Here is a 19,094-nt window from a genome sequence, read left to right on the forward strand (position 1 = left end):
TCACATCTCTAACTCCAACTATTCCAGACAATGCAAGAGACTCTTTGCCCAACACTAAATATTTGGGTTTGAATTTTTTTCAAACGCATATGACATTCATTTCACATATTTTTATATGTCTTTTATCCCAGCAGATTTCAGTTCTTGAATTCTTAGCTTCTATACAGATCATAAAAATAGATGGTTGATAGTCAAAGTGTATTATATTTTTGTCTCGATTGCATCTAAGGAACAAGATGCATGCATAAACACTACAATAAAATTGAATTACATGACATAAAACTAGTTAAAACATGGTTATGTCTTTCTTCAGACCGTTTTTGACTTTGGTCTTTGGGGAGGGGTGTTTCTGAATTAAGTTACAGGCTTTATATAATTGCTAAAATGCATCATACCAGCCACAAATTAGCCACAAGCACTTGCAGCATTGCCTGGATAGTTCAACAAAGAGCCGAAGGCCCTGACTTTGAGGCCCCCAGGGTGAGGTCAAATTACTCATCTTGGTAGCGAAGTAGAACAATTAACACTACTGATGAGGTTCAGCCTTCAGTTTCACACACAGGGCCTTCCACGTTCAATTGACTATCCACACAATGCTGCCATCACCTCTTACTACTGCTCTCTAGAGCTTCTCAGGAGATGTAATTGGAACCAAGCAAAAAGGCCCATATTTCTTTGCTCCTGTCCATGGTTTTGGTAAAAGGGCATGGTCTACTTTGTTAATACTATTACAGCAGTGAAAGCTTCCTTTTAAGTTTTTGAAGTTCAATGAACCTGTCATTAAAATGGTAACAGGGACAACCAAGATAGAAAAATCCAATACCTTTCAATACCTTTGAAGCCAGTAGAAGGGCAACTTTGAAAATAATGGTTTCAAAGAATTGAAACATGTAGCCATTAAAAATAAATGTTTATGCCTAAGGGAGCGTTCAGTTTTTACGGCCGGGGGGGGGGGGGGGGGGGGGGGGGGGGGGGGGGGGGGGGGGGGGGGGGGGCGGCAAAATCCAGGGGGGTCATCATAGTTTTGGAATCTGCAAAGGGGGGGTCATCGCTTTTTCACTGATAGGAAAGGGGGGGTCACCACATTTTCAAGACATAATACCAACAATAAAGTTCACTTTATGCCATGACCATGATCGACCCTCTTTACCGGCGGGCCGCCTTTGGCGGCCCACTACAATAAATATACATTATGTATTACCCATGACCCTCTTAACGGGCAGACGCCTTTGGTGGCCCACTCCAATTAGGTTTACTTCATGCGATGGCCATGATCGACCCTCTTTACCGGCGGGCCACCTCTGGCAGCCCACTACAATAAATTGACTTTATGTAATACCCCACAGCAATCTTAATGACCGCACGCCTTCAGCAGCCCTGTCCAGTAAAGTTTACTTTATGCAATAGCCATGATCGACCCTCTTTACCGGCGGGCCACCTTTGGTGGCCCACTAGAATAAAGTTGACTTTACGTAATGGCCCATGACCCTCTTAACCGAAGGGCTGCCTTTGGCGAACCACTCCAATAAAGTTTACTTTATACAATGTCCATGGACATAAGTTGTCTATGGAAATGAAGTTAAAAATTGCCTTACAGTCGTCTAATTAACAGACGTTTCAATGGATGTGGCTGAGTAGTTTGTGCACTGGCATTTCTGCTACATGAATAAAGTGTGTCGCGTACCGGAGTTCAAATCCAAACCATGCGGGTAAATTTGACATATGGGTTTTGGTTGTTTTTCAGCGGGGGCGGGGGGGGTCATCAAATTTTTTCATCTGACAAAGGGGGGGTCATCTTTTTTTCATGAAAAATGCAGGGGGGTGTCTATATTTTTTGAACACCGCCGACAAGATTGTGCCGCCCCCCCCCCCCCCCGGCCGTAAAAACTGAACGCTCCCTAAATTATCATGAAAATACAGTTCTTGTCTTAATTCTCCTTTACGGGGAAAGTAGCTGTTATTTATGACAATACAATATCAAGCACACTGTATTGTGTACTCTCTGAACCTTTTCCGGTTTCACTTCAATTTTCCTCTGTAGAGATCCACCATGATGATGAAAAGGTTGAAGGTATACTGCAATTACTAAGTGTTAATTAAGCTTATTGAAATAGCCTGCTAATGTATGTGCAAAAAGAATTTTCAGTCTAGACAAAATCATATATTGGCAATAATTCAACACTCTGGGCTGCGTTCACAAATGACGATTTGGGGGGGGGTGCTGGAGGAATCTTGATTGAAATCTTATTTTTTTTCAGATCCCCCCTAAGTACCCTAAAATATTTTCAAATCCCCCCCCCCCCTATATGGTCAAAATTTTTCAAGTCCCCCTGCCAATTATCACAGGCCCGCATATTTGTAAAGGATGTGAGCGCAGAAAAAATACACATGTATTGCGTTGTTCCGGTCACAGGTGTTCAACACTACCTGTATTATCACTTTCTGTAGTCATATTCCCAAGGCAAGTTATTTAAATGCATCAGTGAACTTTTTAGCTTTATTGGTCTAAGCCAACTTGAGTTAATCCAACTCTGGCCAGGTCAATTGCTTCTGCTGAAGAGCACACAAAATGACAATCATGAGAGAGTAGGCAAATTGTGAATTCTGGCTAATTGCCATATTGCACAGTGACCTACCAAAAAATTGTTTCAAAAGTACAAGACATATATGAATTAGATGCTACTCAAAATTGACAATAGTGGAAGGTTAAAATATTCCATCAAATAAATGTTTTAATCTCTGAAATTTTGGGTGTAATAATTGCAAATTTGGTTAAAAAATAAATAATTCCATTTGGTCACATATTTTTTCTTTTAGTCTTTACTGTTCAAAGTTTTACTTCTGTATTATTTTATGACAAGAAGGTGAAAATTTAGAAAATCAAGCACGGTGACCCCATCTTTTTTCTTTAATATTTGATTATTCTCATATGCCAGAATTCAAAAATTTCTATGTGTTCTTCCATGTATTGCTCTCTGGCCTGATCTTGTGTACAAGTATGTTTCACTGTCATGAGTATCATTTGACCAAAACTCTTCAACTGCCATGTACATCACAGCCAGAGCTATCTCTATCACTGCTCAGGTATGCAGTGACAGTGACACTGCAGTAGCAGAGCATTAATGATAGTGACACTACCTATAGGCAGTAGCTGTATTAACTTTGATCATTTTGGCAATATTTTTGTTCAGTTTTACAACTGCGTTCTTGTTCTACTCCCTACAGCATGTTGAATTATCTAGTATTCAGCTTGCTATCACAGCCTATGTATGTGATAATCACTGACAACTGACTGTCAGCCTGGACTCCAATTAAATTATCACCTAATACATATTTATATTTATATATACAGGCTTTGTCGACAAACTAAATATTGTGTGTTTGAGCATACTGTAGGGAGATAGCAAGAAAATGTATGTACTAGTTGTTATATTGCATAGAAATATTGCAGAAATCATTAACAGTTGCAGCTTCTGCCCTGTTACGAGGCTCAAGTTTGTTTTTTTACGACAAATCACACGTTTAAATTCTTTTCAGGATGAAAGTCATGAAATGTGACAAAATGGTGCTAGATTTTGTTAAATTATTACTAACATTACAACATTTTGATGACATTTCATTGAATTTTACAAACTTGAAATTGGAAAATGTAAACACAAAAGGGAACCAAAAATTTTCAAGTCCCCCCCCCCTACTTCCCCCAAAATTTTCGAATCCCCCCTGAATTCCTCCAGCCCCCCTAACCGTTTTTGTGAACGCAGCCTTATTCATATGAAAACTATGTTGACAAATTGAACTCTTGGTATTTCTGCCAGAAAAATATGCAAGATTATCAAAAGATACAGCTACTGTCTCTTGAATATTTAGCTTTACCCAAAAATGAGAAAACCAGACATTCAGCCAGAGTCAAGCGTGGCTTCATTAACTTTACTGTGATATGGCTAGTTAAGGTCTAATTTATACCCACTGAAGTTTACTGCTGTGCTTTCAAATTCTGTTATACTAGTGATTCCCATCAATCTAATATACAAAAGTTCTGGATATGCACTTACATGATATATTCAACAGTTCTGGATATGCACTTTTACATCAATCTAATATACAACAGTTCTGGATATGCACTTTTACATCAATCTAATATACAAAAGTTCTGGATATGCACTTACATCAATCTAATATACAACAGTTCTGGATATGCACTTTTACATCAATCTAATATGCAAAAGTTCTGGATATGCACTTACATCAATCTAATATACAACAGTTCTGGATATGCACAGTTCTGGATATGCATTTTTACATCAATCTAATATACAACAGTTCTGGATATGCACTTACATCAACAGTTCTTGATATGCACATACATGATATATTCAACAGTTCTGGATATGCACTTTTACATCAATCTAATATACAACAGTTCTTGATATGCACATACATAAATCTAATATACAGCAGTTCTGGATATGCACTTACATCAATCTAATATACAACAGTTCTGGATATGCACTTACATCAATCTAATATACAACAGTTCTAGATAAGCACAAAAGTGTGAAATACATTCACAGCTCATTCAAAGTACTGTATTCACACTTCGGCTTATGTTAATTGGCATTCCTATAATACTTACGACTGATATGTCATCAATTTCACTCAAACACTGATCTGATGGCTCAGTGGGGGTGCACACTGTGTTTTTGAAACTTGGAATGGGTGGGGTAATGTCCGCCAGTTTTCGTTTTTTTTTCATGAAGGGGTGACCACTCACGTCAGCAAAAAATAATCCAACCCAAACCTCCCTGGCCATAGAAACTGACCAGTCCCTTAGAACATTTATTACTTTCTCATCTAAGTCATTATCATGTTTATCATTATGTAACAATTTTATTTCTACAAAATATGATGTAAATCCCCTATCCACACCCCACCTGAAAAAACTGACTTGTCCCTTAAACAGGATAGGAACTAATTTGGATGGTGAAGTAATGTCGATTTAATCTACAAATGTAAACTCTTCTGCTCTCTTTTTAAGTCACACACTTGTTTTTATGAGCAATTTGTAATATTGGAACATACATCTATATGGAACCTAACACTTTTGAGAAATTTAAAAACTATGACGGTCCAACATTTATTATGAATTTTACAGAAACAGACTTTCTCAATACAATTACTCTTCTAATTGGAACTAAATCAGCTTTGTTTCTTTTAACAAAGCAAGAATCTGACCATCATTTAATGAACAACTTACAGACAATAAATTAAATTAAATACCTATATGATTTTATTATTATGAGTATAACATTTACTGTTGTGTCAGAAAAATTTTAACTTATTATATGTAATACTTTTATTACTGCAAAATATGATGTAAATAATATAACGATAATAATAATAATAATAATAATAATAATAATAATAAGAAGTAGTAGTAGTAGCAGTAGTAGTATTTGAAAGCAACAGAGGTTAAGAAAGGATATTTACTGTGATATGTATAAGCTTACCTACATGTCCAGTCCGACACAATTTTGTGTAGTACCAGAAGCACAGGGGGAGCGTCTGTGTTTGTTTGTGTGTGTTTGTATTTGTCAGTTATTTTTAATAAAATAACAGCAAACAGCTGTTTTCTATTCAGGGAGTGAATATGTCTAACCCTAACCCTAACCTTAACTTAACCCTAACCCTAACCATCGGAAATACATATCAACAAACAAACAAACAAACAAACAAACAAACTGCTTTTTATTGACAAATATAAACAAAACAGCTGTTCGCTGTTATTTCAACAAACACAGACACTTACACACAAACAAACACAGACACTCACAAACAAGGAAAAAGAGCCCCCTGTGCTAGAAGAATACAATTTGAGTCATAAACTGGAATATATTTGGAAACAATTTTGTCCAACTGCGGGGAAAGGATGATGCATTACGCTCAAAAAGTGTGCCGTAAAAGTGTATTCTTTATATCATAAATGAACGTTTTTAGAGAGTTGTTCGACTGTCTACCTTTCCCCATGGATTGGAGGTTTTTTTATATGCATGTTTTCCCGGCAAAGGGGGCCCGACTCATATCTGTGAGGACTGAGGTGATCGACTTCTCTTCCTGTGGACTAGAAACACGAACATATAAACAGTGCGCCCTCAAGCGCACATAATTACTATCCAACATGGCGTCTGTAGTCAATTACCCAAACTACGCCGTGATCTGCTCATTTCTTGAGCGATATGGCAGGCTCCTGAAGCTTCCAGAATTTACATTTCCGGAGCTGAAAGATGCTATAGATGACCAAAAGACAGGTATGCATAAAGCTTTTCAAAGTATGGTGTTGGTATCAGATCTGTAGCATCTCGATGAATTATACGAGCTGTTTATGTGCAGGTCAGTTTTGCAGGCACACAGCAGTCTTTGTTGCAATGGCTTGTTTGATGTGGACTTAAAAACCGATAGTTCAGATCACACAGCAACACTAGATCGTTCTATTCATTGCCAATATGGCGTTCAACCAAAGGTAATGAAATACATAGTTGTTGTCGTACCGCTTCTTTCGACGCATATAGCATTTATTATCGTTATTTGCAATCAGTAGTGCTGCATGTACAACAGAACAGACTGTTAAAAGGTACCATCGTTAATACAGTGTTTACTGTCCATTGTGGTGGGTGCAACTGTGCTCACGATTGCTACCGTTTGAAGATTTTAATCGCATCTTTATGGTTAGTATTGTATAGTCATTGTTTCCATGGTTACGGATGTGTTAATTGCAAATGTTCAGTTTCTGCAGCATCGTGAAGCATGCTACTAGCTGTGTTCGTCTGTCAATGTCATTTTGCATTGGTTGTGTCTACATAGTATTAGTACATTCGGATACGAACTGGTCGGTTATGATAAAACATTTGATTTCATTGTTATTTTAGTTCAAATATGTATCACATGGTTACTAATATTTTAATAACCCTGACTACAAGAGGCTTGCATTTTCATAATTGTCGTCTGAAAGTCTTTCATTTAGCGAAATTTAACGGAACTGAGTGTTACAAACGCATGCACGCTAGTGAGTACGCTTGGCATACAAGCCACTTTAGGTCGAGTATGCAAATTGACTTCATGTAAACAATGCCAGTTCAGCTTATAGAGACGACACCATTATGAATGGGTGTAGTAGGATTACCGTTTGAGGGATTGCAATATATTTTACTACTCTCTTTCATAAATTTTGCAAATCAAAGCACGTTGTGCTCATTTTCAAGCCATGTGAATAACATGTACATTGACTCTGTATCTCTATGACCTCTCAATACAAAGGCTTCACCAGAATAATTTGTATGACTGTTATCAAAATGATAATGAAATAAGACAATATTTGCAATAAATGGGCGTAATATTTGACAAGTAAAACCTACAATGTTGAAATTAATATTTGACAGTTTTTGCTTCATCACAGCTCACAGATACCTTTCTGCTTGTAAGGAAATACAATGAAGACATTGAACATTGTCTCTGTATGGCTTCATGAGGGTTTCATGTAAACAATTACCAGGATTCTTTTTTGCCAGTTCACATTAAATGCCTTTTGGAACCTTAATGAAGCATGCAGAATGAATTGGCCAAGCAGAAATCTGTTCACAGGTTTTCTCTGCACCTTGGCTTTTTGTTTACTGTCTTTGTTGGAAATATACCGGTAGTTGACTGGAACTTCTTAGTAACAATGAAGCCTCATCCCCTCCATTGAAACGGCTGATAGGTGCAAAGAATTTGTATATGTATATGTAAACCCTTTTCATGCCTGACTTTCTGCGAGCTTACTACCATTTACAAGTAAATGGTTATATGAAAAAATTTTCTCAGCTTCTGTCAACAAAGAAGGAAAACTATAACATGGCCAGTTTTGCAAAATCCTTGAATGACTTTCTGGCATTTGTTAGATGACAGTGACACATTTGCTATCTTCTTGGGTTTGAAACATGAAGGGTTCCAGGTTCAAGACTTTTGATTTTACGATATATACCCCTGCATGCCAGTATGTGGAAATGTCCAGTCAATGTTTCTTTTGACTGTGTATGTGAGTACATGTAACTTGAAGATATGGTAACAGTTAGAATCTGTATGATACATGAGTGGGTTCTTCAAAAGACTTATCCTGAATCACTATTTTGTAGTTGTACTTTGTACCAGGCCTTTTCGACTTTGCTTGTTATTTCTGTAGACCTGAAGGAAACTACATGTAGTATGTGATCTTTTGACTAGTAAAAGATCAAAACATCATTTTTGATCCCTCTCCAGTTCAATGTTATTAAATTTGCTCAGTCTTTGCCTGTGATATACTTTTTAACTGTGATGTCGTCTGTTGTCTCCTCTCATCTCAGTTGTTGATAGATGAAGACAAACCTTAGAGGGCCAATAACTATAACTTTTGATGATTTGTGAACTATTTTTGTTCTTTAAGATCAACCATCTTTCTTGTTTAACTTCTCAAAACATATTAAAATGCACAGTATTCCGTTTGTCTTCTCAGCCTGTGCATATGTAAACTGCATTATCATTGTTAGCAACTGAATACTTGTCCACACTAAATTCAAATTTAAACCATAACAGTGCATTTTAGATGTACTGTATGGACTCTTTGTTAGCTAAAGAGTGGGTCTTTTAATATGCTTTGGGTAGAAGAACAAAAGCTTGCCATGCCAGGGACATATGAAGCAGTGAAAAAGTTATCTAAAGTTACAGTTACTGGCCTTTCAATGAATATAAAAAATGATACAATAATCAAGAAGCAAAGAAGAGAACCTAAATCAATCCATATATTTCTAAGCAGATTGTGTACAGTAATTAGTAACAATAATAAGCCATATAATATAATGATCTCAGTAACTGCTATATCAAAAGTGAAAAGTGGTTACAAGTTTTTAGCTCTGCTGTCAGCGACAGAGAGCTTATCAAATAGTTTTTTTTTGTGTAAATGCGCTCTTTCACAATATGGCTATTTTTTGTAAACAAATGTGAAACCCCAGGTCAGTGGTCGGGGCAGGATTGAAGATTTTATTGTTTTAAATCGCACGTAACCCCAATTTTATTGGTAAAAAATACAAACTTGATGTGTCTACATAATTTTATGTGGTATGGGTTCATTAAGCAGGTCTAATCTAATTAATTAGTAAAACGCTATTTTAAACACACATGGATTTTTCCCACCATCTGAGATACCTAGGGTGGATGTGTGAGGGCACTGAGCAACAGCAAGTCATGTACGTTTATAGAACGCCGCTTTTAATGTTAAAATCGGCCGCGTGCATTCCAGCTGAATTGCTTTTTAGCTATATGTATATTGTTGTATGCTAATTCAACACAAGCTCACAACAGTTCCTACCGGTACTTCCCATTTTCCCTGCCATTTGTATAGGATAAAGCCCGGGTATGAGGGCTCTTCTGGTATATAAAGTCCAACCCAACGATAAAATGTCGAGGCCGCAGGCCGAGACATTTTATCGTAGGGTTGGACTTTATATACCAGAAGAGCCCGAGTACGAGGGTTTTATCTGACTTAAAAACTATCCCCCTAACTGATATATTTTCGTTTTCAATGTGTTTACGTCAACCGTCCCCTTTGTCAATGTAACATGTTTAGGATATGAATTAAAACTTTTATTTGTGAAATAGCCTTCCAATGTAATGGTACATCCTATAAATGCCCTAGGGCACATTAGTTTATGTTTGTACCACAGCAGATTTTGTGAAATAGCCTTCCAATGTAATGGAACATCCTATAAATGCCCTAGGGCACATTAGTTTATGTTTGTACCACAGCAGATTTTGTGAAATAGCCTTCAAATGTAATGGAACATCCTATAAATGCCCTAGGGCACATTAGTTTATGTTTGTACCACAGCAGATTTTGTGTTGCAGCTGGTTTCCGCTGTGTTACCAAATTTGAATATTAAAACGTACCAGATGTCTACAGAATATGACATGTTCACTTTTGATTGGACAGTACTTCACTACGGCGCTGTCATTCGTTTCTGGAATTTGGTGACCAAGGCTTTACGAGTAGATAAAACACCCTGAATTGAGCACTCTGATTGGTATATCAACAGTAGATAGTTTTTAAATACAGTTACAGGCTGCTCAAGCAAAAAGACTCCCAGATTCACATCCACAAACTTGCCCAAAGGATTGATGTAGTTACTCTATAAAAAAACCTATCCAGTTTGTCTTGACAGGACCATTTATGGCATAGACAAAGAATTACTGTGAAGTAGTCAACCAGCCTATCCATATTTAACCCTCTTCCTGCCAAGTCCATATTTCACCACCAAGTCAAGATGGTTAAAATTAATGAAACATAACATATTCCATATGGTGTATTTTAACCAGTATGTGAATCAGTGTGTGTTTCTATTTTAGTCCCCACAGACACCGTCCGGGGGGACTTATACATGTAGGTTTGGTCATGTCCGTGCATGCGTGCGTGTGTCCGTCTGTTCACGCAGATATCTCAGAGATGCTTGGAGCGATTTCATTCAAACTTCGTACAAGGATTACTTCATATGTCATCAGATGCATGTCGATTTGTTTTCTGATACGATCCAATATGGTCGCCAGGCAGCCATTTTATTACGATTTTTTCATGTACAGAGCCATAACTCAGACATGTTACAACCAATTTTATTCAAAGTTGGTACAAGGACATTGACCAATGTCATAGATATGCACGTCAATTTGTTTTGTGATACGATCCAATGTGGCTGCCAGGCGGCCATTTTGTTACGATTTTTTCGTGTACAGAGCCATAATTCAGGCATATTTCAACTGATTTTATTCAAAGTTGGTACAAGGACATTGACCTATGTCATACATATGCACATTGATTTGTTTTGTGATATGATCCAATCATGTCAATTATTGAAGTTTCATAATTAGGCTGATATGTCAAGAAATACTGCATCAAATTTCATGAAACTTTGTACAGATGTTAAGCTCACATTGCTTTAACAGTGAAAAAGACATTTATCAGTGTCATTTTAATTAATTTGTAATTGCATATGTAATGAACTTTCCTAATTAGAGTGATATATCCACAAATACAATGTCAAATTTGATGAAACTTGATACAGATGTTGATCTCATAGTGTTGTAAATACTGCATTAAACTTTATGAAGTATGGTACCAGTGATAATCTAATAGTGTTAGGATAGTATGAAAAAATGTTTTGCAACATCCTGTCATCTAATTCCCAGTTGACTCATTTAATGACCTTTAGGATAGTAGCCTACATTGGTTTTATGTTTTCATCACCATGGAACTCATTCTTGGCCATTGAGTGCCATCTGTATCAAAGCATTTTTATCGCAGACCTAATGAAGAGGACTTTTTCCTCTCTAAGAACCTGTAATCAAAGTACCCATTAACAAGTGGGGACTGTGTCATCAATGATGACTTGTTCTCAGAGTTTTACCCTTTATTGAGCAAGTGCCTGTTGACCAAAATTACAGTGTTTCCTAAATGATTGAATTACAGTGAGCATGCAATTGATAGATCTTCATGTGAAATTGATGAGAAAATCCAAAATCAAAGCTGTGGCCTATGACAGATGGGAGAAATGCTTACTAAAGGTGAGTATGGTCAAAGCGTAATGACAACAGATCCATGTGTCTTCTTGTTTTTAGCTTTCATAGTGGCATTACTGTAAGTGCCATGTAGAGATATATCATGTCTTGTAACATCATTGATGTTGGTTTGTAACGTGAGCACATTTTACCTACAACATCAGAGCTGACCAGTGTGAGAATTTGACCAACACACTGTTACAAGTCAAGTGTCTGTAGAAAGTGACAATAACATTGACATTGCATATAAAGTTTGCATACAGGATTGCATTGTACTCTCCATCCAGCCTCACTTGTAATTCATCTCACTTGAAATCAACCAAATTTATGAAATACCATACAATTCAATTTTTTCCTGTTTGGCATTTGGATCAGTTGTTTGTGGCCTCTGAGCCAACATCTCTTTGTGAGTGTGTGATCAGAAAGGAGTAACAGAGAGTATAGACCTGCATAATCTATTTGAAATCAAACAGTATTCAAAACTGTCCATACAAGGTAGCAGATTGTAGTCTTTAGCAGCGGTTACACCTGTATTATTTTTAAACCTTAGGGGATCAGATTAGTCGCTCTGTAAATATTCCTTATCAGCAATCCAAACGATCTCAAGTTTACACGTCAGCAATAAGATATAAATTTATTTCGGGCCAAGCGGTATTCAATGGCCAAGAGAACAACCGCTAGCTGGCAACGGTAGACACAAACATCAGACAGCTGCTGTCTACGCTCTTTTTGTTTGCAATCAGCCGATCAAGATGCCTTTGGCGAAGACATTTACAAGAGAAAGAGAATTTATTTTGATGGATAGAAAATCGTGTCACCCGACAGCGCAAACTCTAATGGTATCATCAAAAACAAAATCCTCAGATATGCTCGCACTTGGAACAACACTGACAACTTTACTAAAAAAAAAGTAGCATTCTTCACAAGTAAACTACTCGACAGAGAATACAATAACAACAAAATCACTAAAATAACAGCAGAAATAGACCACAGAATTCAAAATACACTAACAACCAGGAGCTATGTAAGCGGTCTGAAATCACCAAAGTGCGCCTGCAAACTGCGCCGGCGCATTTCAACTGCGCCCCCATTTTGCGCCGGTATATTGCGCCGCCCAAATGCGCCTTACTCTGCGCCATTGCGAAGTTTCAATGTCAACCACGGTATTAATAGTCTATTTTGGTTTAGTCAGGCGATTTCAAAGAAATATTCATGTTTTTCGTGGGAAATATGGTGAAATGTGTCACTAAAATGCGGAGGATGGGAGTAATTTTTTCCGACACGTATGTGAAGTATGTAATAACATCACCCGAGAGGGAAGGTAACTCCGAGCCAGTCGAGTGTCATTTGCATCGTAAATCGACCTTTAAATCTGTTTGTAGTTTCTACCCGAACCTTGTCGGTAAATACTTTCAAAGTTAAAAAAAGACGCTAAATTTTACTCTCAAACTATTTCGATGGCCAAATATCTCTGCCATTATAAGTTTCGTATGGTAACTCTATACTCAGTATATGGCGAGAGTGTCCTGGCTGTCTCAGTGTCTGAATAGGCGCTGCAGCCGTAAACCGGACACTCCATACTCATTCCCTGTTTGATCGGAACCTCGTGGGCCTTGGACCGTAATTCTTGCTCTAATTCTGCTACCTTTGAATCGTCCAATAATTGCTACTTCCAACTCATGGAGCATATACGACCAGAAATGATAAGGAATGCAACTGATACTGAGACTCTCAGTTCAGAGAAGAGTCAAAGTGCGATCACGTTTGCGACTGAACTTGAGACTCCCATTTCGCTCTGTGATGTACATTTGCGAGTGAATTTGAGACCGGGTCTGAGACTCTCATTTAACGTCCAAACAGCAAATGCGACCATCCTTACGACTGACTTCCTGACGCAAGGTATGTAAGGGTACCGGAAATCGACAAGTGCGAGGCTAAAGTTAGGAGAGCGAATGTGAGGGCTTGAAGTGTACGTGCTCACTATGAAAGTGCGATGATAGTGAGAATGTGAAGTGAACTCGGACTGTACATAGTTAGTGCTTGTCAGCATTTATTTCATCACTTTGGTCGAATGAAAACTTACGATCAAAGTCATTGCTAAAACAGTGATACAATCTCCATGGAAGTACAGTGCTGTGTATCATGAGCGAACCGCTGAGTGAATTCATCATTGAAGTCCCGATGGAAATTATTGCAACACTCTTATTTCCAAACACCAAGAAGTTGATATATTCGTCTAAATAAAAATATGAATGAGACATTCATCTTTACATAATGGAGAATAGAATATTATATCAGACTACGAAGAACATTATTTACCAGGTTTTAAAAATCAGCGAGAGACTGATCGGGCTGGGACGTACGATTCACAGACTGATTCAAAGTACTGGTCAAAGTGAAAGGGGACGCCATGAACACTCAATCCCGATGGGTATTTATATAGTTATGTCAAAAACAGGAGTCACGACCGTGATTAGATTATTCAGAGTCAATTAACCTTGAAACTGACCAAACGATAGCACACAATTACATACAATCTAGGTCTATAGCGTCCTGTGACACTATGGCGGGTTTCCGAGTCCCTGTCGCGGTTCGGAAAACGACCTGCTGACAGCTGATGACAAAACACGCTCATGCTTTTGATCATAGACCCTGGAGCGATGTTTTGATGGATTTCTAGCTTCCTTACCCTATAAACAACTTGAAACTAAAATGAAAGACGAAAAAAGATCCGTGAACGGACGAGAGATTTCCTGTAGAAACTTCAGATATTTACTGAGGCGGATCATCTATTTTTTTACATCCATGGGCGGATCATGGAAGTGAAATTTACCTCAATGGATGGATCAATCGGAGCACCGAGAATATGGCATTTCCCATTTGATTTCCAAAACATCATCGTGGAGTTTCTAACAGAAAGGAAAAAATTGAAACGACAACTGATATCGTGTCATTTAAATACGGGCTTTTAATTGTTCATTCATTTTAGTTACTATCATCGTGCCGTTTTAGAAGATTTTTGAGGACCTAAACGACATCATGTGTTGGTCCATTGCCATGGAATCCTATGCCAACGAAAGGTGGTGACTTTTTTCAAAGTTGAATAAAATTTCCTTTTTGGTTGTGTTAGTCAATTAATCGAAATATTTTTGTTCCCAATTGATCATAAACCCTCGATTCTCCCGTCTATGATTCGATATTCACGGACTCATTCTTTCTCTTCTTTATCGATCGATGAAAGTAATTTAATCTTCAATACTCTTTGACAGATGCAACATCTTCACCTATATATTGTCATTAGTTTCTAACCAACGTCCAAAAAAATTGGCCCGAGCGTTTGCCAAAGCACATGGGTCTATGATTGCGTGAACGGCCGTACTCTATGCATTGGGAAGATATTCATGTTGCAGTCTGCCTGAAAACAAAACCCGAGGATGTTTAGGCGATAACAAAGGCGAGGTCTCAGTTGAATGAAACAATACTAAACTTTTCGGACATCATATTTTTATCTTGGCGTCGATTCGATGTGCGACCATACGCTGATCGCCCATATTCTCCATAAACAGATAAAGCTAGTTATAACAATTCTGCGACAAATCCGTGGTGTTTCTCCCCGTGAATTCAAACGTCCTTGAACCCGTAGCCGCGATCATTGTTTTTTGATGTGTTCCGTGCTTGATGATTGGTACAATTAATGTATCAAAATTTGAAGACACATGTGACTGAATCCTGTGATTGTTAGACAATTGATGGTGTGTAGGGGTGAATCCAAGGACCAAGCTAGGGAGCATCATGCATTGCATGCTTTCTAACAAAGAGCTGCGTGTTTCCATATCTATATACCATACGAAATCCGGCTTTGACCAATGTTCCTGTCCTGTTTCGGAGGATAACTTTCGAGCTGCGTAACCGATGTTGAGGTTCAGATATCCGAATATAAATTTCGTGTTCGAAAGGCTTATTGATTTACAGTGAATACAACTTTTGTATAATTAGTTTACGTGTACATAACCCAGCACACGGGGCAAAGCCAAATACTAACCAATACCAGGTTGGAAAATTTCACCGAGCCGCTCTCATCAGAGGTCGAGAAAAAAGTTATGTCGGTATCGTTGCTCCGCCATGTTTATTGTTGTTTGTGCGACTAGTTTGAAAGTCATAGACTTTCTTAACGGTGAAATTCATATTGCCATTCAATATTTTACACACGAAGTCACCTGTCACCTCCATTCGGAAGCAAAAACGTTTACACAGAATGTTTTTATAGTGATAACTAGCTCCAGGCCGTGACATGTCTCTAGTACAAAGAAACTTCGCGACATCAACATTGAGCTGTGATCGTGAACCGTTAAATAAATGTCGGCAAAATAAAACATCAAATGGCTAAACTTTTTTGGGAGAGAGAGAGAGAGAGAGAGAGAGAGAGAGAGGGGGGGGTTCTGCAGTCGCGAACTGATCATGGTCTTTAGGATGGATAAATGCAGAGTCGGTTTACACATTTGCGCTGCACAGATATCGAAAATGTACAGATACTTTCCCGAAATTTGACTTATTTTATAACATGAGTAGAACAAAACCAAAAATATTGACGTTACTCTTCGGATGTTTGACTCGCAAGTTTGCTAAAGTTAGATTACATGTATACAGAAAATGGACGCCGTAGTCTTCTGTCCAAAAAATATATGTTCTTCAACACCACGTTTCTTATGATCGGTGATGTCACATTTTATTATTTTTATAAATATAAATTAATGCACCGATTTCAAACCGTAATTATTTTTTCTTGTCGAATTGAGAGAGTTTTTAGTAGTTCTGTAGACAAAACGATCGGAAACAGCAGAGTATCTTGGCAATGGCACGACATCTACGCTATCGTTTAGCTGCAATAATTGTACAGTTGCAGCCAGAGCCCCGGGTAAGCCGAATTCGGAACGTAATAACGCCAGTTGCAGCGGCGTCGTGGATTGACTGTACCTTTGTCATTTCTGTTGAAGTACACCTGTTATTGCTACAAGCATTGTGGGCTTCATGAAACGTTGTTTCTCTGTACATGTATACTGGTCTCGCCGTTATATTCAGTGTCGTATAATCTGTAGTTTGCATGTCAACACATTGGCCTGTGTACAACCTCCTGTGCACACTAATCGTGACCGTAATTTACACAGACATAATAAACATTCGATCCCGTCCGGGGATGTCAAAGGTGAACGGGATTAACTTGATCCCGGGTATCAAGTCCCTGGCCTTTATGGAGATGCAAAATTCACAAATTTTGACTGCTGCTGAGGCCAAGCCACGATACCGCCAAGTGAGTGTAATCCGTCCCATACAAACATAACATGGTATCGTACCTCCGAGACTCCGTGAAAACATGTCATATCATTTTTCTAGCTGCATTTTTTAGGGCACGGATATTAATATCTACAGTCTACACTGCTAAAGCGTCCTGCTAGTGCTACGCAAGTGCGACTACTCGATGTTGTGACACTCGGAAGTGTTTTGGCGCAGAGTAAGGGCGCAGTTTGGGCGGCGCAATATACCGGCGCAAAATGGGGGCGCAGTTTGAAATGCGCCGGCGCAGATTGCAGGCGCACTTGGTGATTTCAGACCGCTTACATACCTGCAACCAGCACAGTGACACGAAAAGAAACAAGTTGAACGAACAAATTTATTTTAAGCACAACATACAGCCGATACCTTAAAACGAAAGGAAGTATTTTGAAACACTGAGCAGAGCTGGAAAAAGACACAACACTGAGGAATCTACCGGTATTCCCAGAATCACCAATCATTGCTTACAAGAGAAACAAAAATTTAAAAGACACACTAGTCAAAATAAAATTTACAAAAGTAAATAAACAAAAAACAAAATAACTTGATCCCCAAATGGATTCACAACATTTCCGAACATTTGTGTCGGTACTTGAAGAACAAGAACACTGACTTCACTTAAAATTGCACAAACACAAACTGAGGACAGAATTTACTCTGCGACTGATGAGAAACCACACTCCGGTTTCGAAACGCAAGCGACAAAGGTGCACTCACGGTCACAAGGGACAGTGATGGACTCTATCAACTCTTGTAACACTGTAGGTCCGGCTGCGTCTGTCCATAAGATTTCCCTACACAAACAAAACACGATCGTACACATGATAAACTTCCCTACACATATCCTAAACGCAACAAACAATATTGTAACACAAACTTTTGGATAGTAAGGTGGGGAGCCTCTTTCACATTTTTATGCGAGGTGGAAGATAGGATACAGAGTTCGTGTTTACGCCAAAATCGTGCGTATTTACGCATTGAAATTGACTCTCTACGCATTTTTTTCATCGTTATGCGTTTTCTATACGCAAAGGATACACCGAAAGCCCTCCCCACGACTGAGCTAAGGCGACAACCAGACAAAATTTGTTGCAACACATTTCTGTCAATCACTCATTTTGTGTGGAAAGTTTCGGATTCTCTGGGCGTTGTCTGAAAAATCGGCATCGTAGTCCACATGTTATCACATTAGGCACGTTATCATGTCAGCTGTGCCTATGAATTATGTTGCTAATTTTCAGGCGAGCGATAGTTTCTGAAAGTGAGTGATTGACAGAAATGTTGCGACAAATTATATAAATGCCAACCGTGCACGATCATCGCATCTCGCTGTTCCCAAATTTGATCAAGCACACATGCAGCATGGCGTCGAAGCAGACAATAATTTCTTTCAACTTTGCTCTACGAGTCCGTGAAAAAAATGATTCATTGGTAGAGCTCGTCGGAATCCCGATAAATTTTGAACACTGCAGAAGTGTCTGGATGGTAACTGGTCGTTTAGGCACCAAGTCGTTTCGGCCCTAATCGTTTCGGCCTCTCAATTTCCGGCCCCAAGTTACTTCGGCACCGCAACCCAAGACGTTCGGCATCTGTGTTTCAATTTTTTTTCCAAACTATTTAGTAATTGACTGATCCGTCATATTCGTAAGCGTGACCTTTGCGTTCTGACCAGTACTTTATGTGCATTTTGTGTGAATTTTGCCGTGCTGTTTCCTCACCGCTTTCAAACTTTTTCCGTGTCGGCGGCTATTGATATCGATAAACTTGTGTCACAGATTTGAAAATGATATGAAGTTTTTTCTTACGGTCTCTTCCCATGTTCTCACAAAGATTAAGCATGTACGTGAATGTTAGTTGACACTATAACTTTTTAGTACTTTGATTTGTAACATTACGCTCCAGCACTAGTTCCCACAGGTAGCCTTCAGCGGTGTCGAAACGTCTTGGGTTGTGGTGCCGAAACGACTCGGACTTGGGGCCTGAAATTGGAAGGCCGAAACATCTTGGGCCGAAACGACTTGGTGCCGAAACGTCCAGAAACCGTCTGGATAAGCTGCCATAACTCTAACTTTTGGGTGCCCGATGTGTTGTGACGGTGCATGTATACCCTTCGCTGTTACGTTTCAACATTGTTCAAGTTGTTTGTTAAACTG

The 19,094-nt window shown here is 38.6% G+C and overlaps 1 protein-coding gene across 1 annotated transcript in view; it reads left to right on the plus strand.

Moving 5' to 3' along the window:
* The first annotated feature begins 6,149 nt into the window (after positions 1 to 6,149).
* Positions 6,150 to 19,094, plus strand: part of LOC139118344 (remodeling and spacing factor 1-like) — a 44,462-nt gene continuing 31,517 nt past the window's right edge. The window contains exons 1-2 of the mRNA XM_070681612.1: positions 6,150 to 6,305; positions 11,522 to 11,616. Of these exons, the coding sequence (XP_070537713.1) occupies positions 6,176 to 6,305; positions 11,522 to 11,616 (225 nt within the window). The 5' untranslated portion in view covers positions 6,150 to 6,175. The remainder of the gene's footprint in view (positions 6,306 to 11,521; positions 11,617 to 19,094) is intronic.

The sequence above is a fragment of the Ptychodera flava genome, chromosome 19 (genome assembly GCF_041260155.1).
Source record: "Ptychodera flava strain L36383 chromosome 19, AS_Pfla_20210202, whole genome shotgun sequence".
NCBI lineage: Eukaryota > Metazoa > Hemichordata > Enteropneusta > Ptychoderidae > Ptychodera > Ptychodera flava.